A 25,152-nucleotide genomic window follows, 5' to 3' on the forward strand; every position below is an offset into this window, starting at 1 on the left:
GTGCCAATTGATATGGAAATTATCTTTTAATATCTTTGGCCATGAAGGATAGTTAGGTGCCTTTCCTTGCAAAATAGAGATTTTCCTTTCTTCCAAGCAATTTTGATTATTTTTAGAGCTGTAAGAATTTTTTAAGAAAATTTTTAAAGATCACTTTCATTTACAGTAACTGCACTATTCCCCATCTTGTATAATACATCTTTGAGCATCTCTTACACCCAACGGATTGTACTCCCACCCCTATCTTGCCCCCCTGCTCACTGGTAACTACTAGTTTGCCTTCTCTATCTACAAGTCTGCTTCTTTTTTTTGTTATATTCACTAGTTTGCTATATTTGTAAGATTTTACATATAAGTACTATCATACTGTGTTTATATTTCTCTGACTTATTTAATTTAGCATAATGCCTTCCAAGTTCACTGCAAATGTTGCTGCAAATTGCAAAATTTCATTCATTTTTATGGCTAAGAAGTATTCCATTGTGTATTATATATAATACATGTTACACATCTTTATTCATTTATATGTTGATTGACAGTTAGGTTGCTTTTATATCTTGGCAATTTTAAATAATGCTGCTATGACCTATGAACACTGGGGTGTATATATATTTTCAAATTAGTGTTGTTTTCTTTTTTTTTTTTTTTGCAGATATATATCCAGGGGTGGAATTGCTAGGCCATACAGTAGTTCTAGTCTGTTTCTTGTGAACCCTCCATACTGCCTTTCATAGTGGCTTCACCAGTTTACATTCATTCATATCCACAGTGTACAGGGTCCCCTTTTCTCCACGTTCTTGCAAACATGTTATTTGTGTGGTTTTTTTTTTTTTTTTTTATGGCATCCATTCTGACAGCTGTGAGGTGAGGGGTTTTGATTTGCCTTTCCTTGATGATTAGCAATGTTAAGAATATTATGTCTCTTTATTTCTGGTCCATTAGACACATTTTTTTTTACAAATATAAGATGCAAAGTAGATACATTTCCCAAGAGAGATAAAAAGCAGAAGAATTGTTCTATTTACTGATAGTCTGTTTCCTTTTTCCTACTTTACGAAATAGGGAATTGGATGATCGCATATAGTTTGAAAAATAGGTTTTTCCTCTCTCTGAAGGAGCATGAGTTTATTATTCAAGCAGAGTCAGGTAGTTTATAAAGCCATGCACTTGATAGAAAAAAAAGACAAAGTATAAAACTCTTCCTAGTCTAATTTGATTTAAGGATCTTGATACTTTTTTCTTGAGAGGACAGAACGTCACAAATATGAAATGGTGCATCTAGTAGCATGGTGCATAAACAGCTCAAACTGAAAGCATAACAATAAGTTCTCCATCTATTATTACAGAACCAATAAATAAGCAAAATGAAAATCATGACACATTATTATATTACTCTGTATTGCCTCTATTCATTAAAAAAAAGATGAGTGCAATTGAAATAATTTCATATGTCAAATGACATGCAAGGCCTTGCAACTGAGATGATGCTAAAGGGGATATTTGTAAAGGGCAGAAGTGTTATCATATATGGTATATATCAAGATTATGATAAAAGTATGAGAAATCAGAGTAATAGTTGCTTCACACCAAAGTGGTAGTAGCATAGTATCTAAAACATTTACATCATTCACCCACATCGTGTGTTTTCTAAGAGAAGTCAATTAAAAAAAAAAACAACAACATTCAGAAAAGCTTCAGAAAAACCCTTCCCTGTCAATGAACCCTTAATGCATTCTTTTTCAGTTTCCATGTCGATTTAATATACTAGATTACATTAACAGTGCTGGCTTGTAAATAAGGAAGATCTGAATCCTATTAATGGAACTATGCTGCCAAAATAATCAGCTTCATACTTAACAAGTTTCCAAGTATTTGGAAAAGCTGCGAAATGGGATTATAAGGTTAAGCTTTGTACATCTGGCTCATCACTATATAAATATTTCAGAAATTTGATCTCATAGGCTGAAGAAACACCTGTTTAATCATGATTCTTTTCCAAGTTACATGAACTTGAGTGAACAGAGCAATACACAAACACTGACAAGAAATCATGATCAATTTACATATTTATTTCTTCTGTTAGGCATGTAATTTTATTACATTTCACTCTTCTGAGTGAAGTGTAAGAAATATTTTAGGAGGGTTCTGTAGCATCATATTTATGTTGGCATAACGGGCTTGAGGAGTGCCAAATTTTTTTTAAATTAAGGATAATCACCTGTAATACTAAATATTGTTTTTTCATATGTCATGGTAGGTAATTTCAGTGTAATTGGATGTTGTAACTATAAATTAGTGTAATATAGATCTGGAGAATAATTAATGAGAAGTAGGAGTTTGTGAATAAAGTAACATAAAAAGTTTGCCAGTCCTTTCAGTTAATAGAAACCTTAATGAAGTTGAACATTAGTTGCTTTAACCAGATCCAGAATTAAATAACTATGTTGATGCTATTGTCAAATACACACCAGCCCATTAAGCCTGAGTTTATTTTTTGAAATTTTGTTCAAAAAGGTAATTGAGTTAAAAATGTACTGAGTATGGTTCTGATCAAATTAACTTCAAAATCCAACTCGAAAACATAGACTTTGGAACTATGATCCAAAATGGCAGCTAAAGGTCAATGAATCAAATTTCCAATTATATTTCCTGGGAGCAGATGGGTGCAATAAAACCTAATGATTGAATTTTAAATGCTTTCATGCACCTTTTATCTATTTCCCAACATGTTGATTCTACCTTAATGCTCTAACAAGATAATAGGTTTACTACAATTAACCAACTGAAATGATATCTCCATTTTCCAATTATTTATATCATATTACCTGGGGATACTGAATTAGAGCCCCTTTCCTTTTCCAACCCCTAGCACCTTTGCATCCCACACTTCCACCAAACAAAACCCAACCTATAATATCATTAAATAACAGATGTGTCCTTGGAGATTAAATTTCTCTAGTTAGACGATGACTATTTAAATAAAGCAGTTCACTGAAGCTTAACAGGAAATTTCAAATGAAAATAACTTTCAAGAATTTGTTGACAAAGTTTAACTATAAATTCCCTTTCCTTATGTTAGGAACTGATATGTTAGTCTATTTCTCTGACTTGCATAGTCATAAATAAATAAAGAAGATTTATCAAGAGGTAAAAAGCTAAGCTTTCTATTTTCAGGAGTGGCAGATGGAGAATCCTTTCTCTACTATATCTCAATAGAGCACACTCTTGCCTGAAGAACAAAATGAGGGAGTCATGTGGAGAGGTTCATTTTATCATTTTTATATAAAAAGAATATCAACACTTTACTTCTTAAAATATACACTCAAGTCTAGATTAAAGGAAATAAGAAGATTTTAGTTTTAACTAAATAAATGTATCTTGTCTATTAGGTGCATTTTAATAATGCCAAACATAGTACTTTGAATCCAACCCATCTGAAATTCAACGTACCCCTGTACAGCTCCACTATATGAAATCAACTACATGATCTTAAGTCCAATGTACATATGGTCAGCTCTCCATATCCTCAGGTCACACATCCCCAGATTCAACCAATCTCAAACAAAAAGCATTTGGGGGGAAAAAATTCCAGAAAGTTCCCAAAAGCAAAACCTGAATTTGCTATAAGCTGCAACTATTAACCTAGCATTTACATTATACTTACAACTATTTGCATAGCGTTTACATTGTCTTTGGTATTATGAGTAATCTAGAGATAATTTAAAGTACATGGAAGGATATGTGTAGGCTACATGTAATTACTATACCATTTATATATGGGACTTGAGCATCTTTAGATTTTGGAATTCAGGGTGTCCTAGAATATATCCCCCACAGATACTGATGGGCAACTGCACAGTTAAGTACTAATTTGGTGAGAAATACCACCATGGTCTCAATCAACCTATACATATATTTTTTTTTCTTTTAAATATATATACATATTTTAAAATATTTAAGTTATACACAAATGTAGAAGGTTCTTAAGTTATCCACATAAAAATATATTTTCTGAATGGATATCACAGGAAAGACATCAGAGGGCAAAGATAAGAAAAAAAGAATTAGAACAGATCAGTATAAAATATAAACAATAATTTCTTTCCATTTGCTTCACTCAAATTATGTGTTTTGATGATACTTTTCAGTTATTTAAACAACTTTTTGAGAAATTTAAACAGATGACACATGTGTTTAGATTATTTGGTTTTATGTGAAAAGAAATTAAACTCATGAAAACTAGTACTTTTGCAAAACATTCACATTCTACCAACATTATTTGCAAGTCACCTTTCCAGAAGATTTCTCACCTGTATTCTTAAAAAAAAAAAAAGCATGTATGATAGTTCAAGAATAAGCACATTATGGAAAGAAGTAAAATTCAGACAGATTATGCAATGTTAATATTTCAGGTCCAGCTTGGGTCCACTGTGTAAGGGAATGTCTGTCCTGGATACACGGCCTTTGGTATCTAGTAGTGCCATGAATCAAGACCCAGCCTGACTGCTCATCTGGACAGAACAGCACTGACTGTTGATGGGCCTTCTTCCCCCCCAAATAACAAATATTCCAGGGTGAATTTACAGATGGACTTGAACTATAATGTTTATATAATTGTGAATATAAATATCCCCATTGAGAACTTATTATTTATAGGCTAATCAATGTAATATTTGACACTGTTAGTTCACTCTTTATGAAAGTCTTTTGTGTTTTCATAAATGGTAGTTGACAATGAATTCTGAACTTCCTAAACTTATATCTCTATGCTCCTTTCCATTGTTTTTTTCCAGCATTTTGAATCTCGATTCTTCTGTCTAATGGGGATAATTAAATTTGTAATATGGTGTGAAAGCTCATTCTGCTTGAAGCCTTTATTTCACCAAGCCTCCTTATTGTTTGACCTGAATTTTGCCATCAAAATTTAAAATTCAGATAAATAGCAATTAAGTTCTGTAATAGTTTAAAAGCAATGTGTGTATGCATGTGTGCATTTAGTCTGTCTGACTCTTTGCAGCCCTACGGACTGTAACCTGCCAGGCTCTTCTGTCCACGGATTTTCCAGGCAAGAATAGTGGAATGGGTTGCCATTTCCTATTCTAGGGTATCTTCCCAAGGCAGGGATTAAACCTGAGTCTCTCGCATCCCCTGTGTTGGCAGTAAAGTATTTCAATTAAGAGTTCTTTAAAATATTTCATGACTTACTCTTGAATTAATGATTATGGCTTGAACTACTCTGAAGAGTGTGGATACATTTTAAACAAGAGTACTGAGATGGGAAAATATTGTTTACTCGAATGTGTAGTTTATATTTCCCCAATATGTGAACTTAAGCATCATATCACCTACATATGGTAGATTCTGAAATTTTAAGAAAAGTTTTGTAAATTGGATTATTATTACTACATGAATTTGATAACTGCCCGTAGTGATTTTCTTCTCCCATTTATAAATGGCAAATGGCTGGTATGAAAATGATTAACTCATAAAATTAGATGTCAATAAATACAAATAAATTTAATCAAAATTTACTTGTTACCATTTATCTATGATTTCATTTTATTAAAAGTTAATTTAGAAAATAAGTACATTTTATGGAGTCTCTATACATATAATTATCTTAAAATTAAAACATAGAAAAAAGGATCACATTAGTTTCTTTTTTTAGTCTTTATTGAGTTTATTTATTTGGTGTGGTACACAGGCTTAGCTGCTCAATAGTGTGCGGGACCTTAGTTTCTCAACTAGGGATAGAACCTGCATCCCCTACATTATAGCGTGGATTCTTCACCACTGTACTGCCAGGAAAATCTCTAGTTTCTTAGTTTACTACAGCTGTGGGGTTTTCAAAGCCTTAACATATATAACATATAACATCTGACATTTTTATAACATACAACATCTTAACATTTAACATCTGAATTGCATAGTTTCAATATTTTATAAACCATACCAAGTAATAGAACAAAAGAAAGACATTCTGACCAACACTGTTTCTGCTGATATGATGTAAATTAAAGATAACATATATACTATATATATTTATATTTATATATGCCTGTATTCTAAGTCATTTCAGTTGTGTCTGACTCTTTGCCCCTCTATGGACTATAGTCCACCAGGCTCCTCTGTCCACCGGATTCTTTAGGCAAGAACACTGGAGTGTGTTGCCATGCCCTCCTCCAGGGGATCTTCCCAACCCAGGGATTGAACTTTCATCTCTTAAGTCTCCTTCATTGGCAAGTGGGTTCTTTACTACTAGTGCCACCTGGGAAGCCCATATTTATATATCTACACACGTAAATATAAACATATTATGGAAATTGTGAACCTTGACCACCTATTTTCTTCCTATGGACTGGCAATATAATCAGTATAACTTGTAGAAATTTTCATTGCAGTTATTAAAAATGTAATAACTATGGATAAAATGATCAAATAAGCCGCCTTCAAATACATTATTTACCAACAGATCAATATTTCAACATGTTTCTATAAACAACCTTAGCTTTAACCTTAATAACTTCTAGGTTTGAATCCAAGACCCGGCTCACACCTGATCAGTGATCAAATGACATCACATATAAGTCATATTTTAAGTGCCTACTATGTATTAAACTATGTTAGGGTCTGTCAACTACAGAGACAAACAAGATGGATGTGATCACTGTCTTCAACCATTCTCCTATCTAGACCACTCTGTGATAAATTAACTTTATGAATAAAGAGTTATAACACTGAACCTGAGATTCAAAACTATTCAAACTTAATAACATTAGTTATTTTGTGTGTAAATCAATTAGGTCTTTATTAAGAATATAGTTTACACATCTCAGGACTTCCCTGGTGGCTCAGACAGTATAGAATCTTATTGCAATGCAGGAGACCAGGATTTGATCCCTGGGCAGGGAAGATCCCTTGGAGAAGGGAACAGCAACCCATTCCAGCCTTCTTGCCTGGAGAATGCCCTGGACAGAGACTGGTGGGCTACTATAACCCATGGGGTTGCAGAGCCAGACATGACTGAGTACCTAACACTTTCACTTTACACATCATAATGAAAAGAAGGAATGAACAGAAATTGTGGAGTGTTAAATCTCTTGCTAGCTATCCAGTCTCAATATTTTTATTGTGGCTCTTTAAAAATCTTATGCATTAAGTAGCTAGAGATGAAGCACAGAATTAAAATATTTCCATCAGCTTCTGTTGATTAGATATTATTTCATAGTTCAAAAGACTGCACTTTTCTTTTTGCCTGCTAGTCTAAGTCCTGCTTTTTCAACATTGCCAAATGGTCCTGCTACCATTTACTTCAAACTTAACCCAGCAACAGAGTGTGATGGAAAATAATAACTACTTCTTTGCTGAGATGTTACATGTCAACTTTTCACCTAAGGCAAAATTTAATGGCTGACTTGTGAATCTTCATTTCTAGAGATTTATTATGGAAACACTGACATAACCTTTAACCAGAGCAAACAGAGCCACTCTAATAAGCAGGTAACACCAAAACTAAAAATGCACAAGGAACAGAAAGATCCTGGCAGGAATTAATCTGCCATTTTCACACATCTGCCCAAGGGAAGCATTGTAATTGCAAAAATTTACTCTAAGACTGCTGAGACTCATAGTAATTATGTTTCTTTCTTTTTTTTTTTTTAATAGAAATAGCCACAGGTGGTAACAAATTGGGTTTTGAAACTGGGAACCGGGCATGCATTCTAACCCAAATTACTATGTAATTGTCTCGATTATAAAAAAAAAAAAAATCATGGAAAACCTATTGCTCAAAATCAGGAAAAAAAAAAAAGTCTCCTTAAATGTATTCCCTGTCTGGTTTCTCCCAGCTTAGTCATTCTGCTTCATTTGTTGGTATTGGCACAGCTGACGTGAGGGCCACACTGCAGAATAGGCTTTTGTCAGTAACCTTATCTTGACTGGGAATGGGATTTGTTTACTAAGATAATTTCCTTATTTTCTGCCTTATTATCATCTAAGAATAAATACTAGCCTTCCTAGAAGGTCAGGATCTGGAAATTTATCTAATGGTTACTATCCATGCATCTGCAAACATTTAAAGTATCAGGTTTTAAACTATTTTTTTTTTCAATCTATGTATTGTATCAAAATATTTCCTATTTTTCATATAATATCTTCTCTCAATAAAGTGTCTTTATCCTACATTTAGATTCATGTATTAGCACCAATATATTTTCATTGCTCCTAAAATTACAAATGCACTCTGTGCCTATGCCATGCCAAGTAAGAGTCACCTATATCTCCAAACATTTCTCATTAATCAGAAATTTCTGATTTAATCAATCAAGATTAAAGTAAGAGAGTAAGGGTTGGTTTAAAACAGAAAAAACACAATTCATTAATGTTACACAAGGTCATCCAAAGCTAAAATAATAAACATAAAGCAATCGAGTGTCTTGCCTTAAAACTATGTGAAGGCAAGTTTGACACAATCTTTAATTCTATCTTAATGGGAATGCTTGTAATGATAGATGATTGATTTATCTTTCATTTTGTATGGTTTATATCTCCTCTTATTCATATTCTTAGTGCATTAAGTTGATTTGCGATAAACTATTTTAAAACAGATGCAAAACTGCCAAAGCAAAATAGAAATTTTGTGTCTTAAGAAGACACAGTAATAGAAGTCACCAATATCGAGCAATTTCCTGGGTTTTTGCTGATAGAACTATTGAAGTCAAAGCTAATTATTTTTCAAGTTGCCCAGAAATTTTTATTTATTTGCATCAGTAAAAGTGCATTTTGGTAACCTCATACTATGGATGGATAATCCTTCTCGTGGCAATTATAAGTGAGTTGTTTACATATATATGTCAGTTTTGCATATTCAGTTGCTCTGGTGTGGAAAAATAGCAAACATCTATCAAACATTCAGTCCTAAAATAATCTCAGTATATTCTGTTAAAATATGCTGTGTGCAAAATAAAATGAAGATCTTTTAGCAAAGGTTTTTACATGGGAATCTGTGAAAATAAAAGGAATAATATATTGTAAGTATGAAAACTATAGCTTTGCATCTTGAAACTGATACAAATGCTTGTATTGCACATAAATAAACATTAAAAATTGTTCTAAGACATTGTCTAAAATTGTATTCTAAAAATAAAAATGAAATTTTGACCCTGTGTACATTTCTTTCCTATAATAAAATAATTGTGATTCTGCTTTATAAAAGCTATCAAAATTTGGGATATATGTATATATATATATATGTATATATATATATACATATATTTTGAGTTTTACTGAATTGGAGGACATGAAAATTCTAGGTATAAGTATAATTCAGTCATTGCTTAACAATGATTACTGATTCAGGTAGAAATATTGTAAAAGTATACCAGTTGATGACTTATGCTTAAATTACATTTTTAAAGTTACCACCAAGTGAAGCTTAAGAAAACATACCTAAGCACCACAGTTATTGGAAAGAAATTAGTTGAGTCACGTAAGTTAAACCTATCACTTAAAAATATATATGCCATCAAAATAGCATTAGAAAAGTTGAGAATATAGTCACTATCCATATTATATATATCCATATTAATATAATTTACAAACATGTATCCAGTGTTTCTTGAAAACAGCATATATCTAAAAAACGATTATGAATATATAGCTTTGAAAACATGAAATAGAGCTTTAATGTTCACACTTTCATATTCTACAAAGGCTGCTTCTAGTTGATAAAAGAAGTAAACAAGAAATTTTCCTTTAAATGGCCCCTTTAATATGTTTCACTAATTAAAAATCAATCAAAAATATTACAAACCTAAAAAATAAATATTTTTCTTACAGCGTGTATTCTACCAAACAAAAGTTTACAAGATAATAGCCGTCATTACCTTGCCTGTTTTTCATTCAACACAAATATGGTTCATGACCATTTCAGAGAACAGAAATATAAATAAAAGAACTTAAATCTTTAAATATTTCATAATGTATGAAATAAAATGCATTTCTTATACCATTAAATTATTTTAATATATTCCATTCTCCTAATCAGAACAAAGTCTATTTATGCAGATTAGTTACATCTAAAGTCTAATTTATCCAACCTGTATTTATCCTTTGATCACAAAGCTTGTTAACTTAAATGGTCTTTTATTGTTATGATTCATTTTCCCATAATTATGCTGTTTAACTGCCTTATTTTTTGAATAAATATATGCAAACGTGCCAATCATATTTAGCACAGTTATGCTAGATGCTCAATGAACTGTAAGAGTCATTTCACTACAATAAAACTCCTTGGAATAGATCCAGGGCAGAGACTACAAATACCAGTAATCAGAATGTCACCAGGATCAGAACAGACAAACAGAAGTGTGTCACATGTATATCAATAGATTCTCTCAAACACTGTCTGAAACCAATTTTACAGTCTATCACTGGAAGAACACAGTGCACAAGAGTGAAAAATGCCACCCACACTCCACAACTTTGCATCTGTATTTTGTTACATCTTTTTTTTTTTTTGCTTTACCTTAAAAATATTGAATTTATACTTCTGCAGTAGCAAGGAAGCAAGACCAGGTTTCTGCTTAGTCACAGGACAGAATGTTGATGCCATTAAGAACTTCTTTATTATAACATAATTTATTTCAGGAGACCAAAGGATAGCAATAAATCACTGTCAAAGCTAGTGGTGAAAGCTATGACTAACTGTAAAATACTGTGTGCCTTTGAAGGGAATTCTTGTCAACATCTCCTTTGCTAAAACAGGTTGACAATAGGTTAGTGTAGGTCCAATGAAGATTTAAAAGTGTTTTGTAGATGAGTGTCAGAAGTCAACACTATCTTCAAATTGATAGGCAAGATGACCATTATGTTAGTCTCTAACAAATAGACAGTCATTGGTTGAAGGAATTCAATAGAAAAAAAAAACACCCTCTCCCTAATGACTTTACTAAAAGATGGCTTTAAGATAATGCCCAGTGGGATTTATTAAACAGAAGAATCACTGAGGGGAATACATTCTGAAGCAATGACTAAAATCACAATTAGCAGGTGCATTTGTAAGAATTTACCCACTATTGAGTGTATTGCAAGACTTCTCAGCATAGGGGAGTTAAGTTTCACTTCCTGACTGGCATCAGACCAGTTCCAGAGGCTTCACCTTCCCCCTCTGGTTTCATCAGCAGGCTCCCAGCATACACTCTCACAGTGCCTCTAGACACCCCACCGCACTACCCGAAGACTCAGAAAACTTGGGTTTCCGCATTGCAGGCCGATTCTTCACCATCTGAGCTACCAGGGAAGCCCCAATCTACATAAACTCCAACCTACTGTCCACTGAAAGCCAGTTATTCCTGAACTACTCTGGAATAACTGCCTCTATTTTAAGGAACTTCAAAATGTTTGAAGCTTTAAACAGTGAGATTATCAAGTTTAAAGATATTTTCAAGGAAAAAGAAAGGTTTGAGTTCAACCTAGAAAAGAAAATTACCTTTGAAATAAAAAAGTATAAAAATGGGCTAATATTTGTGCTTGACCCTTTATGTACATTATACTAAAAATGTAAGGACATATACACATGTATATGCATACATTAATTTGGCCAGGAAGTTTGATTGTTTGCATTTGCATAAATATGGGGAGAGCCAGCCTTCACTGAATTAGGCATGTAAACCTTTATTAACCTTAATTTTTTTTTAAATTTTCTTAATTTACATCTCTTACTTATATAGATGTATTTCTACCACATTTATTACATAAGCAGTACTAACAGTGAAAAATTTGAAACCTGACAATAGTAGTGAAACATGATAAAGTATAAATATTATCCTTTTCAACAATATTAAATATTTATCTACAGATTTAAATATGTATACTTCTTAGTCTTATAAGAGATAATATTTGGGATTATTTTAAAACTAACATTTATTTTAACCTCATATATAAATGTGAATCTATGCATCATAAAAAAGTGAATAAAATGTATTATAAGAGCAACTTTATAAAGAAAAGTTTTTAGAAAATATGTTCTTATTTTATTTTTTGAATGTGACTTGATCAATATAGTTATAGGCAACAGGTAATGCTTTAGAACATGTAAATTTATTTTCTTGACTAAAAATATGTTCAAGCAGTTGAAATAGGAATTTTATTTAGCATGCTTTTCTATGGCCTTCTATATTTCATGATTGCACACAGCCTTAAATAACAAGAAGATGCCAAGAATAAAATCCTCCATGCAGATTTCTATATAATAGTATTTATTGATATTACAAAATTCACTCATAGAATTCAAGAAAAATTGTAGAAGTCACTCAAAGAACTTAAATAAAATTAAAAATCATCTTACTGTTACATTTTAAAAGACTGATAAAGATGTAAGAATAAGACCTTAAAGATAATAAAGTACCATCTAGCTAATATTTTGAAAATTTTCTTGAAAACTAAGAAATAATTGTTAAAGAAACTATTACCTCATGAGCAGTTAAATCAGCTGATACTAAAAGTGAGCCTCAGGGTTCTAGTTCATATAGTAAAAATGTTATGACTTTCGATTTTTTATTTATTGTAAAATAGAGGAATGCACAGAGATTTACACTGCAGCTGAGATTTTCAAAAGCACACACAAAACTAAGAATAAAAATAATAACATATTAAGAATGATAATTTGAATTTTAAACTCGTCTCCAAAGAAACTCAAACTGCTGAGTATCCACCTTAACTGCTGAGTATCTTTTAAAGTTCATCCCTACTTTATTCGTACTATTTTTAATATATAGTAAAAACAGGAAGCCAGCTTCCCTGGTGGCTCAGATGGTAAAGAATCTGCCTATAATGCAGGAGACCCAGGTTCAAATTTGGTTTGGGAAGATCCCCTGGAGAAGGGAATGGAAACCCGCTCCAGTATTCTTGCCTGGAGAATTCCATGGACAGAGGAGCCTGGTGAGCTACAATCCATGGGGTTGCAGAGTCGGACATGAGTGAGCGACTAACACTTCAACTTCAAAAACAGAAAGATATGTTTTATGATTGTGTATTCACATGAATTTGAAGTAGAAATTAAACCTACTTTTTAAAAAACTTTAAAAAATGCAATTGGGCAAGATAATTCTAGAGGCATGCAGTAAGATAGGGATATTCCCTTCCTACTCAGCCCATCACAAACCCTAGAAGTAGAGACGTATATCGAGTTTATGGAAACAAGTGCATTTACCCAATAAAACTGTTTCATCTTGGAATAATACTGAAAAAGATTCTTTAAAATCATGAATGAAAAAAAAGTTATTCACATACTTTGTGCTTGTTACTGAAATGCCTACCATTCCAGAGTATGAAGTGAAAATAGAGGTCTTGAGAACTCATCCGGGCCCCAAGCCAAAAATCTCTTATATTAGAGAAGTAGGAACAAGACAGACAATGGTTAATGTTGCTAGGAAAGATGTATTTTGTCTTTCACCCTTTCATTCTAAGATACTGAGTTTATTGTCTACATTATGATTCTAGAGTCCTCTATGCCTCAATCTCATTTTTATATATTTGGATTGACTGAAGGTATTTTCATATGTTTAATTCACTTTTATTGAAAAGGCCATCCAGGTATATCAAAAGGATTTCCTCTTCCAGGATAAAAAGTCTAAAGTCAACCAGAATGTGAATCTTTTAAAATTGAACTGTAAAACACTGTGTAAGAATGTATTCCTTTCAAAAATTTATTTTAGTATATCTTATTCTGTTGGCTCAACATATTTTCTCCTATGACAGCATATTAAGATGACTACATTTTAGGTGCTATCAAAAAAAAAAAACAAAACAAAACTGAAAACACAGATGTTCAAACAAAACTGGAAATTCTCCCATCAGTGAGAAGTCCCCAGCCTGCTCCCTCTTGCAACCAGGACATCATTGAAAACACCTGTGGAAAATTTACCTGCCTAGCTAATAAATAATTCTTGATAAGTCACCTTTAGCAGTAACTCGTGACAATTAATAATGACCTCCACTTGATTTTAGATTCTCATACTAAATTATGAAATAATCCACATGAAAACTGCTCCGATGAAGAGTGTTTTTATAAATTTGTATAATAATCTATTTGTCTAACTGACCATAAAATCTGTATTCCTGTTTTCTTCCAAATTACTTTTGTGGCTTTAAAGTTAATAAGATATTTCATTATAATAGTATTGTATTATGACTCACACTACTGAGGATGTTTTAATCACTAGTCAATTGTTTGAACACTTTATAGACTGACTTTACATGGGCTAAGAAACTTGAAGAAAATCTGCAATAAAATACCTTTCCACAAACCACTGTTTTTATATCAGCTTATATGATTTTTCAGCATCTATTCTCAATAAAAATTCATGCTGAAAAATCTATAGATATTAATCTTAAAATTTTAGAGCCTGCAACTCACACAAAATCTTTTGAGAAATTTTAATTTGAGTTGTACCATAAGTCTTATAAATCCCAAAGTTCCTAAATTTCATTTCACCACCCTTTAACAGTGTATCTCAAAACAGTATTTTTTTTTTCATTTCATCAATAGAAATGCACTGGGAATATTCTAAACAGCACCCAAGATGCTGGAAAATAAAGATAAACCAGACCCAACAGCTCCTAGTCCATCCGTATTCTGTGGATTAAAATTCTTCCTTCAGAAATACACGGGTTTAATAGTATGTTTCCTCAGCAGGCTGTGTTAAATAAACACACACTAATAAATGAACTTGAAACAAGAATATGGGATGCCTGAACACTTTAATTTGAGCATGTCACTTCAGCATAAAGTGGTTGCAGCACATTAGTTTTAAAAAGAAAGAAAAGAAGCAAGGTCACTGTACTCAATTTACTCTATTCCCCATAATAGGTACTGAGAAAAACCTGACACACTTAAAAGGAAATTAACATATTAGGAACTTAAAAGGCATCCCTTATAAGACTGCAAAAACTCAGTAGAAAACAAAAGAGCCTGTTTTAACATTGTATATTGAGGATATTCCCAGGGTAGAAGCAATATGGGCAACTGAGCCAGGTTGGAAACCATTTCAAGAGCTTAAACTTATCCTGTGCCTTTATGTCATGAAGTAAGATTCTGGAAGAAAGGGAATAGCAGGAAAACAAGGAAGTTTGCCTCCTTTGTTTTCTGTTCAAACTTTGTTTTCTGTCTCCCCAGCCTTGTTTGACTCTGTGTGTGTGTGTGTGTGTGTGTGTGTGATTTGCTCTGGCTCAAGTTTTACTGCTAATGAGAGGAATCATCATCATCTGTCCCTCGGGCAATGGCCAGCTTCAAGAACAGTATGGTGTAAACACTGTAAAGGGACCCCTGTCCAGCAAAACCTCCTGGGTACTTCCACCCAAGATCGCTCCTCACTAAACTGATCAGGAATCAGACTTGCTGAGGATCTCACTGCACAAACTTCATTCTTATTGGACACTAAATAAGAATTCAACTCATAGTACTTGAAGTGGAAGATTACGCATTAACCCTCTGTGATATCTTTTTAGCTGTCAATGGTAAAACTCTAAGAAAAGTATATAACAAGTGTATTTATAGAAATTATCAAAAATACCAGTTTTACCCACAGACTTTCATAGAAACTATAATTTTTCATGGGAGAAATTTCTTGTTCAGTTGTATAGAGATCTCCAAAAATCACGATTACTAGTGTATAGTAAACACTGTAAAAAATGGGATTTAAAACTACAGTGGATACTTTAGTATTCAGTAGTATTCAGTATGAGTCTGATTTATAAGGACATTAAAATATTATGACACTGTTTTGCTGAGTTTTACTATTTGTTACACTTCTGTTTAAAATGATAAGATTATGAAATTCTACTACTGTTTTATAATAATAAATGTTTTTAATAATAAAAAACATTACTGAGTCAAGTGTCACTAAAAGGTATTTGTTTTTTCAAAGCACAAAATTCTGAGCAAATTGTTTTCATTTGCCCCAAACTAACTTTCCTCCCAAAATGTCACTTTCAGTAAACTCAATTTCAAATTGCAAGTATTGCTCATCCAGAGTAATCTTTAGCAACACACAATGATAAGCAAAAATTAAGTTTGTTTTTATGATACAACTCCGTAGTAGATAAAGAAACTAGGTAGTAACTAAACACAGCACAGTCAACTGCTTTTGTTAGTCTAGCGCCCATGCTGGGTCAGTTAGGTTTTTTTCATATACCAATAATGTGAATCTACTATCTGATGTATATTAAATATCACTTAGATATACTGAAAATATGCAGTATGCAAATTAAATGCATCCTGGAATTCTTTTTTGGTACAGGTGCCTTTAGTGCAACTTTGCCTCCTGTTTTCACAGCAGAGAATGAGACCGCCCCTCTAGTGTATCTGTTCATCTCTCAATGACCGTAAGGAAACAGATCAGGAAAATCACAGGACAAAATAAATAGAAACTTTTCATAGATATATACAAGTCATATCTAGAGCCTATACTTTTTCAAGTTTCTCAAAGATCTTCAGAGTATAATTCACATTTCCAAGCTTAAGCTACACTAATGCTCTGTCTGCAGTTTCAGCTGAAGAATTAATAAGATTTGTGTCCTTTAGAATACTTTTCAAAGAGAAGCACTGATTTGGGGGGTGGTGGTAAAAACTGATATTGAGTCAGGCTCTGAAAATTCTGACTGGTGGTTGCTATGCTGTACTTAAGTAGTTCGCTTCTTTTAAAAAGTAGTTAACTACTTAATATTGGGGAATCCATTTCTGTCTTTTGCCATCAGATTTTTTTAAAATAAAATACAAACATTTTAAGTGAATTAACAGGAAAAAAAAAAAAAGTTCTATTCTAGTAATCCTCTTTTGCGGAGAGAAATGCAGACCAGCAAAGTAAAATAAACTGTGAACACTGAACCCAGGTAACATTGTAAAACCTATAAAAAAAAAAATAAACGTTTAAAATGCAACAAAAGTAAGACATTTTACATCTTGTAGGTTTTCGACTATTCACATGGGAGGGGTTATGTGTAGAATATATTGGTCAGGCAGTGGCCAAAGTGGAAATCCTAGTAAGTGCCCCTCTCACAGCAGCTGGCAGTGTGGCTCGTCCTGTTTCAAAGGTTTCAGGACAGCTCCCCAAGCCAACAAGAAAGTGAAGTCCCAGTGACGCTAAAAGTCTCCTACCTGAATTATGGACATCCGCGTGGCTGGGGTCTCGCTCGCGTTTGTCCCTTGCCCGGTGAAGCTGGTGTGGCAGCCCGCGTGGCCCTGGGGAACAGTCAGGTTGTTGGAGGCCGGTTTGAGATACATCACCTCGGACCGCGGCGAGCTGAGCGGCAGGCGCGTCTGGTAGTCGAAGTACATGGGGGAGGTGGCCAGGGAGGGGCTGCTCACCACATTCATGACGTTCATGGCGTTCCTCTCCTCCACCTCGCTCTGCACCAGCATGATATCGTTCTTGTTGATCTTCTTCTTCTTGCCCTTGCCCCCGCCCAGCTGCGGGTGGCTGTACTCGGCGATGCGGCAGTTGTAAGTGCGAATCTCCTTGTTCTCGCGCTTGCACTTGACAGCGATGGTGATCATGGCCGCTAGGAGGATGATGGAGATGGTGCTCAGGGTCACGATGAGCGGCAGCGACATGTCCCAGTGGCGCTGCTCGCCGTTCACCCGAGGAACGCCCTCGGGCAAGGAGCCGCTCACCGAGCGGATGATGAGCTTGGCCACCGCGGACAGGGTGGGCTTGCCGTGGTCCGTCACCTTCACGACCAGCTCCACCACTGGCGTCACGTCTTCCCAGAAGGGGTGCAGCGTGCGGATCTCGCCGCTGGATGGGTCGATTTCAAACAGGTGGTCGTCGTTCCCGTCCACGATCTCGTAGGTGAGGCGCCCGCTCTCGCCGAAGTCGCTGTCGAGGGCGCGCACGGTGCTCACCAGGTAGCCCAGGCCGGCATTGCGCGGCACCTGCAGCTCGGCCGTGTCGTTCTGCAGCGTGGGCAGGACGATCACCGGAGCGTTGTCATTCACGTCCAGCACTGTCACCCTCACCGTGGCGTTGCTCTCCAAGTGCGCGGGCGCCCCGGAGTCCTTAGCAAGCACCTTGAACTCAAACGCCTTGGTCTGCTCATAGTTAAAGGAGCGCAGGGCGTAGATGGCCCCGTTGGTGGGGTTCACGGACACGTAGGTGTAGATGGACACGTCGCCGATGTGCGAGGGCAGGATGGAATAGGACACCGTGCCGTTTTGGCCCAGGTCGGGGTCCTGGGCCAGCACCGAGCCCAGATACTCTCCCGGGATGTTGTTTTCGTGCACCTGCAGCACGTAGAGCCCCTTCGTGAAGCGAGGCGGGTTGTCATTCTCGTCCAGAATCTTGACGGCGAACGACTTGGTGGAGTTGAGTGGAGGCGAACCCCCGTCCCGCGCCACGATCGTCACGTTGTACTCGTCCTGGGTCTCGCGGTCCAGCGGGCGGTCGGTCACCACCGTGAAGAAGTTGTCGTAGTTCTCCTCCAGCTTGAAGGGCACGGAGCCCCCCGGGCCGCCCAGGCCGCCGCCGCCGCCCGGCCCGCCTCCTCCCAGGACCCTGCACTGCAGCTGCCCGTTCTTGCCCGAGTCTCGGTCGGTGACCCGCACCAGGGCGATGACGGTGCCGGGCGGGGCCGCCTCGCTCAGCGCCCCCTGGCGCACAGAGACGAAACCGATGGACGGCGCGTTGTCATTGCGGTCGATGAGCTTGACCGTGACCTTGCAGTGGGCCGGGATGGGGTTGGGACCCAGGTCTCTGGCCTGCACGTCGATCTCCAGCATCCCGTTCTCCTCATAGTCCAGGTTGCCCTTGACCCGGATCAGGCCGGTCTTGGGGTCGATGGAGAAGAGCTCCCGCACGCGGTCGGGCACATAGCTGCTGAAAGAGTAGAGAACTTCGCCGTTGGGGCCCTCGTCGGCATCGGTGGCGTTCAGATCAATGACCACGGTGCCCAGCGGGGCGTTTTCGGGCAGCTCCACCAGGTAGGAGGGCGCCTCGAAGACGGGGCTGTTGTCGTTCGAGTCAATCACCTTCACGTTGATCTGCACCGTGGCGGAGCGCGGCGGCTCGCCGCCGTCCAGGGCGGTCAGCACCAGCGTGTGATGGTTCTGCTGCTCGCGGTCTAGCGCCTTTTGGATAACCAGCTCTGGGAACTTGGAGCCGTCGCCGCGGGACTTGACGTCCAGCGCGAACAGGCCGTGGTCGTCGCGCGTCAGCAGGTAGGTGCGGAGCCCGTTCTCGCCGGCGTCGGGGTCGTGCGCACTGGTGAGAGGGAAGCGGGTGCCCGGGGCCGCGTTCTCTGAGATGTCCATCTCAATCTGGTCCGAGGGGAAGGAGGGAGCGTTGTCGTTGATGTCCTGGATCTCTACCTTGATCATGCAGATCTCCTTGTCATTGGCGAACACCTCGAGGGACAGCTGGCACTTGGCGTTGTGGCGGCACAGAGACTCGCGGTCAATGCGCTGCTTGGTGTAGAGGAGCCCGCTGTCCGCTTCCACGTCCAGAAGGTGCGGCGCCGAGTTTTCCAGCACCCGATAGCTGCTGGACTTGCTTCGCCCGCCACCACCGCCGCCTCGCTCTGCGGGCGGAAGCCCCGGCTGCAGTCGAGCATCTTTGCCGATGTTGCCGATCACCGTGCCGGCCCCTTGCTCCTCCGGCACTGAGTAGTTTAGGTTTTTGAGTGTCAGGGCAGGAGCCCATAGGAGGAAACAGCAACAGATGGAAAGGTACATCCCAGACCGGCGGGGTGTTGGCAGAAGCAGCCGGACTGGAGGGGCTAGCGGATGGGTGCGCGCCAGCTTGGGGCCCCGGGCGCAGCTTCCGCGCCCGACGCGAACCACAAATCTCTGGATCCTCTCTTCCTTCCGCTCCCGGGATGCGGCACCCGGCGGTCTCTCCTTATTCCGCTCAAGTTCCCCGAACCTGTTGATCTACAGCATCCGCACTGGGCTGGGAGCAGCGGTGCAGCGGAGCTGCAGGGGCTCTGAACAAGGCGGAGGCTCCCTGCGGCTGGGGGCGAGCCCGGGGCTTTGTCTCTCCCTCCTGGACTTCGGGTGACTCAAACTTGAGCGATGAGACCAGCGATAAGAAGGAAATCGCGTCTGGGGAGGGTGGTAATGAGCTGAAGAATCCGTAGGTTTTCCTCACTCCCGCTAGGGCGCTGCAAATCCACTCCAGCTTTTTGCCTCCGGAATACTCTTCACATCGAGTGGGGGAGGGAGCTGGGAGGTGTGTCTCTAGGCAGATCAGAAAGTGAAATCCTTACTTGTTTCTCTTCTCCAGTGATGAAATTGATGGGAATGAGGAACAACGAAGAGAGAGAGTCAGATATATTGAAGCTTCCCCGGAGCCTTGTGAGATGTCTGCTTGCTTCGCGGGTTGGTCTGTTTTCAGGCAGCGTTTTGCTGCATTTAGAGATCTAATCTTGCATTGGCGGCTGAGGCAGCGGTGGCGGCAGACTGCATCTCCAAGCCAAGGGTGTTTCTTTCTTTTTTTTTTTTTTTCCCCCTTCTCTCTCTCCGTTCCGAGCAGCCGAAGGGAGGGGAGGAAATGCAGCGCAAAGAACTAGTGTCCGGATTTGTAGTTTCCTCCCTCCACGAGGCTCCTCCCTCTCTTCCTCGGAAAAGGCTCTCCCCCAAGTCGAGGAAGCCACAGCCTGATCGGCGTTTGCGGTTTGAGTCTGTTGGGAGGGGGAAAATGTAGAGATGTATCTCCGCCTCTGTTGGTAGAACGCACTCTGATTTCTCTATGCTGAGCCAGTAGCCACCGCTACCATCCCATTCTCTGCCCGCGAGCAAGGACTTCTCTCCCTTGCAGTTTAATTCCAGTTTGCTTTTCTTCCCAGGCGAAAGGAAATCAACAGGCAACTCATGGTTGGATGTGCAGATTTGAAGGGGGAGGGAGAGGCGGAATAAAAAGAAGGGGGAGCCACCCTCCCAGTCCTCACACACACACTCTCCCTGTCTCTCGCTAGAAGGGAAACAGTCTCTGCATTCACAGGGCTGGGCTGTCAAGTGCCTCTCTTTTCTTTCTATTCAGCATCGCCTTCCAATGGCCCTGCCTCCCAGTCCTCTTCATCTAGAAAGGAAAACCTTGGCGAGGAATAAAAGTGGTGAATATTTGAAGCGAATAAAGTGCGGGCTTTTTCTTTTTTCTTCAATTTTTTTTCCCTATAGTAGGAGTGGGCTGGATGAAAGGAACACATCAAGGTTTGGCGTGATGCATTCTGCAGTCTCGCTCTCACAGTCTCTCTGGGCGAGTCGCGAGGGCAGCGGACGAAGAGCTGCGGCCGCGGCGGTCCAGCCGGGGCACTCGCCCCGGGGAGCTACCGCCCAGGGGATGCTAGGCACGGGTCTGTCTACACATTATCTCGGGTTCTCGAGGCGCCTCGACAAACGGGAATGACACATCCAGAAATGCAGGTGTTCCGATCTGCCGGATGAGTCAGAAGCAGCGGAACGAATCGAATTCACTCTCGCCTCATGGTCCTCCCTTCACAGACATTAGTTGTGGCTTCTTCCTAACGCTTTCTCTGACTCACTCTACAGAAAGAAAAGCCAGATTCATGTTTTGGGAAAAAAAGAAAAAGCGAGAGAAAGGGAGGGAGGGGAGGAGGGAGGTGAAGCTGAATCCAGCAGCACTTTTACTCTACCTCTTTCTGCCGGAGTCCGAGGCTCTGGAAAGCAAGGCGTCTGTTTTGCTAGGTGTTTTTATTTTAAAAAAGAAAAATAAAAAAATAAAAAAATAACCTTCCCTTTTTGTTAGGCGTAAAGGAACCCCCAAATCTTTCAGAGTCTTGGGTGAGAAAAAAAGAGAAAAAAATCTGGATTAGAGAGACTGTTCACAGCTTAGCTCCGCATCACAGTTCACGATTTTCCTGTCAGTGTTTTCTATTCACAAAGTCCAGTACTGATGTGCGTAGTTAATTGTGCAGTCCGTTGTGGAGGCTTTTTTTTTTTTTCCTCCTTTTCTGTCACGGGTGGTCTCTTTCAATCTGGTGCCTGACAGGATCAGCTCACAGCCTGGGAAAGACGTGCGGATTTCAAAGCAAATAAATCCATGTCCGCAGGCACAGCACCGGTGGAAAAGAAAGGTGAAAATTCAACAGTTGGAGCGGCGTCCCCCCCGGCCGCCCTCCGCTGCCGCATCCGCCGGGCTCGCAGTCCCAGCTCTCTCCCCAGCGCCTCTCGCTGACTGACTCTATTCACCTCACGCCGCCGCTTAAACATTGATACTGATTCCCCGCCAGCCAATAGGCGCGAGGCGCCAGACCCGGCCTCCCCGGTCCCGGTCCAATGGGAACGCCGGACAGACGGAGGGGGCGGTGCCTCCGGCCCCGGCGCCTCAGAGCCATTGATCAGAGCCGCGAGACCCGGCCCGGCCGGGCTGGCCCAGCCCCGCGTTTGCCGCGGCGGGGGCGCCCCGGGCCTCGCCGCAGGGTCCCCCGAGTCTTAAACTGCCGGGAGAAACGCCTCCTCCGTCTTCCTCTGGAAAAAAAGAGAATCTGAAAAAAAAAGTTTGACAGCGATTTATTTATTGTTTTATCCGATGTACGCGGAAGCCGGAATCGCAGCGTGCTTGCAGAAATAAGATAGCTGCGGTCTTCCTGATGGGCTTCTGCTCTCTCTCTCTCTCTCTGTCTCACACACACACACGCACGCACGCACCGTACACTCACCCATACCTAGGAACGCGTAGATCTTCCGGCTGCGCGTGGACCCATCTAAATGAGGCGCAGAGGGGTGTGTACGTGTTTCTGAGGCAGGGTGTGTGTGTTGTGTATTTCAGCGTGTGTGTAAATGCGAGGGTGCTGGCGCGCCCGCTTCTGCCCGCGCCGGTGCAAACAAACCGCGAGCAACAGCAATCAATACGTAACTTTCTGCATCCTCGGAGAAAAATCAGCGGTCCCCAGGGACCCCGGCAAGGAAAGTCACTTGATTATGAAAGTGCTTCAGAAGAAAAGCAGAAGCCCAGTGAAAGAGAGGCCATGTCTCCCCAGAGGAAAAAGCGCCTCTCCTTTAAGGAGAAAGGCTCACGGTCAATTCAAGCTTGGAGCTTGTTAAAACCCAAATCTAGCTAGTAATACTTAGAGCTTTACCCTTTAAAGTCGCCAGCATCTCAGCCCAGATTCAAAGTAAAGCTGACATCCATATATTCACTCATAGTAGTTTTCGAGGTATTCTGTTTACCGTGATCTTGTTATTAAAGTTCCATGTGGAAATTTGAATGCTGTGTCCTTAAGACCAAGTAGGTGTTGATGACCGTATTTGCCAAAGCTTCTATGCGTAGAAACTGAAACATAAGCAGGAAGGCAGATCAATGGGAGATCTGGTAAGATTCGTACTTTCTACCACTACCACCATACACGTATATAAACAAACACACACACAAATACACTCCTGATTCATCTACTTTTTCTACAACTTCACTTCCTAATCTCAGAGATTCTTTCTCCCCAAACTATCATCACAAGCATCCACAAGGGAGGACTTCTTTGTTCCTGATCCAGTCATTCTGGGAAAGAGTTAAGAATGCAAAAGAAAATTGAAGTATTGAAATAGAAAAGGTGAGTGTTTTGATTGCTAGAGTATTGATCGCAATTCATAAATACTAAAGTGAAGTTGCCATTTATAAATTGTGAATGACTAACGTACAAGTCTGTAACATGAATCATTCAAGATTCAAAGAAATCAAATCCAGACCAATTACAAGAAAGTTCTGATGACTGTTGTTGGGATAATTGCTTAAAGATTCAGGTAAAGGAGCTATTATTTCTCAGAGGAGTCAATGAAATAACCTATAATATGAATTTGCAGATGATTGGATCCAAAGTTAACCAGTTCATTAAAAGACTATCTTTAAGAGTTTAAAAATGCAAAGAGGAATTCTTTACAGCCAGTCCTTCAAATCCTAAAATGTATTTGGATTTTGTGAAGAGGTAGTTTGTCATGCACATTCATTTGCTAGACAGGAGAGCTAGAGCTTTGTTGAAAGCTAGGTTATTTTGCCAAGTGAGTGCCTAACCACACTGCCCTGTGAAACATTTCTCAGGCAGGGGTTAGTACCTCTATCCTAATGTGTGTATCTTGAAATCTGAGGTGTAGAGGCTTTAAAAGCAGCCACTAACTTAAGTCAAGAGTAGAGGTTACACATTAATTTATTAATCATTACTTTTTTTAAATATGAAAAATCTGGTTTTTTTCCCATTGCTTACTCATTCAAGGAAAGTCATAAAATATTCTTACTTGAGGTTTACAATAAAGCAAAAACAAGAGAATGAAAAACTTCTTAGGACATGGTAATATGATTTATTGGTTATTCTTAATTTGATCTTCTATTATCCAAATGAGGGGAAACCCACAGTGTCTCAAAAAGACCAGCACATCATCATAGACACCAACTTGCCCACCTCCCCTCCAAAGTAATTGTGTCATACCTCCCCCTAGTGTATGGAAAGAGAACTACCATGCTTATGGTGACTACCCCAGGGTTTCAGTCAAGGGGAGCAAAACAAAACTACTGCGTATCAGGTATCTTCTTGTTGTTTTAGTTGCTAAGTTCTTTACGGCTAAGCCACCAGGGGCGCCCTTAATTCTAATCTTTGTCTCATCCCTATTTCATTTTTAAAGGAAATTGAATCAAATGATACTTCCCATTGTTTGACTTCCCTTTAACCAGATAGAATTTTTAAAACTATAGTCACTCCTAATTTGTAACACAAATTCTGTTTTTCCTAAACATTTTTTCTGTTTTCAATATTGTTTTTGAATAATTTCTTTCTAACTATTCTTAAAATACTGAGCTCAATTTAAACAAAAAGAAATTATGTAAGTATTGTTAACATTACAAAGATCCGATTGGTTTTTATACCATAAGAAGCTATGAACATATGAGATTTAATAAGGAATCCAGAGGACCATAAAGTTGAGCATAACTCATGATATCTAGAATCTCATATTTCTCAAGAAGAAACTGGTTGATAATCATGATTTGAAATTACAATCGATAGTCTTAACCTTAAACCAAAATCATATTATTCTTTTGTTGTTGTTTAATCATTAAGTCATGTCTGACTCTTTTGTGACCCTGTGGGCTGTACAGCCTGCCAGGCTCCTCTATCCATGGAATTTTCCTGGCAAGACTACTAGAGTGGGTTGCC

The 25,152-nt window shown here is 38.9% G+C and overlaps 1 protein-coding gene across 4 annotated transcripts in view; it reads right to left on the minus strand.

Annotated features, from left to right (window-relative positions):
• Positions 1-22,198, minus strand: part of PCDH17 (protocadherin 17) — a 112,537-nt gene extending 90,339 nt beyond the window's left edge. For 3 of the 4 annotated variants that reach the window (XM_043478025.1, XM_043478023.1, XM_043478027.1), the window contains exon 1: positions 17,156-22,198. In XM_043478025.1, coding sequence (XP_043333960.1) covers positions 17,156-19,726 — 2,571 coding nt within the window. In that variant the 5' untranslated portion in view covers positions 19,727-22,198. The remainder of the gene's footprint in view (positions 1-17,155) is intronic. The other variant, XM_043478026.1, reaches the window with a different exon arrangement.
• Positions 22,199-25,152: the final 2,954 nt, after the last annotated feature.

Source organism: Cervus canadensis, chromosome 9 (genome assembly GCF_019320065.1).
Source record: "Cervus canadensis isolate Bull #8, Minnesota chromosome 9, ASM1932006v1, whole genome shotgun sequence".
Taxonomy (NCBI): Eukaryota; Metazoa; Chordata; class Mammalia; order Artiodactyla; family Cervidae; genus Cervus; species Cervus canadensis.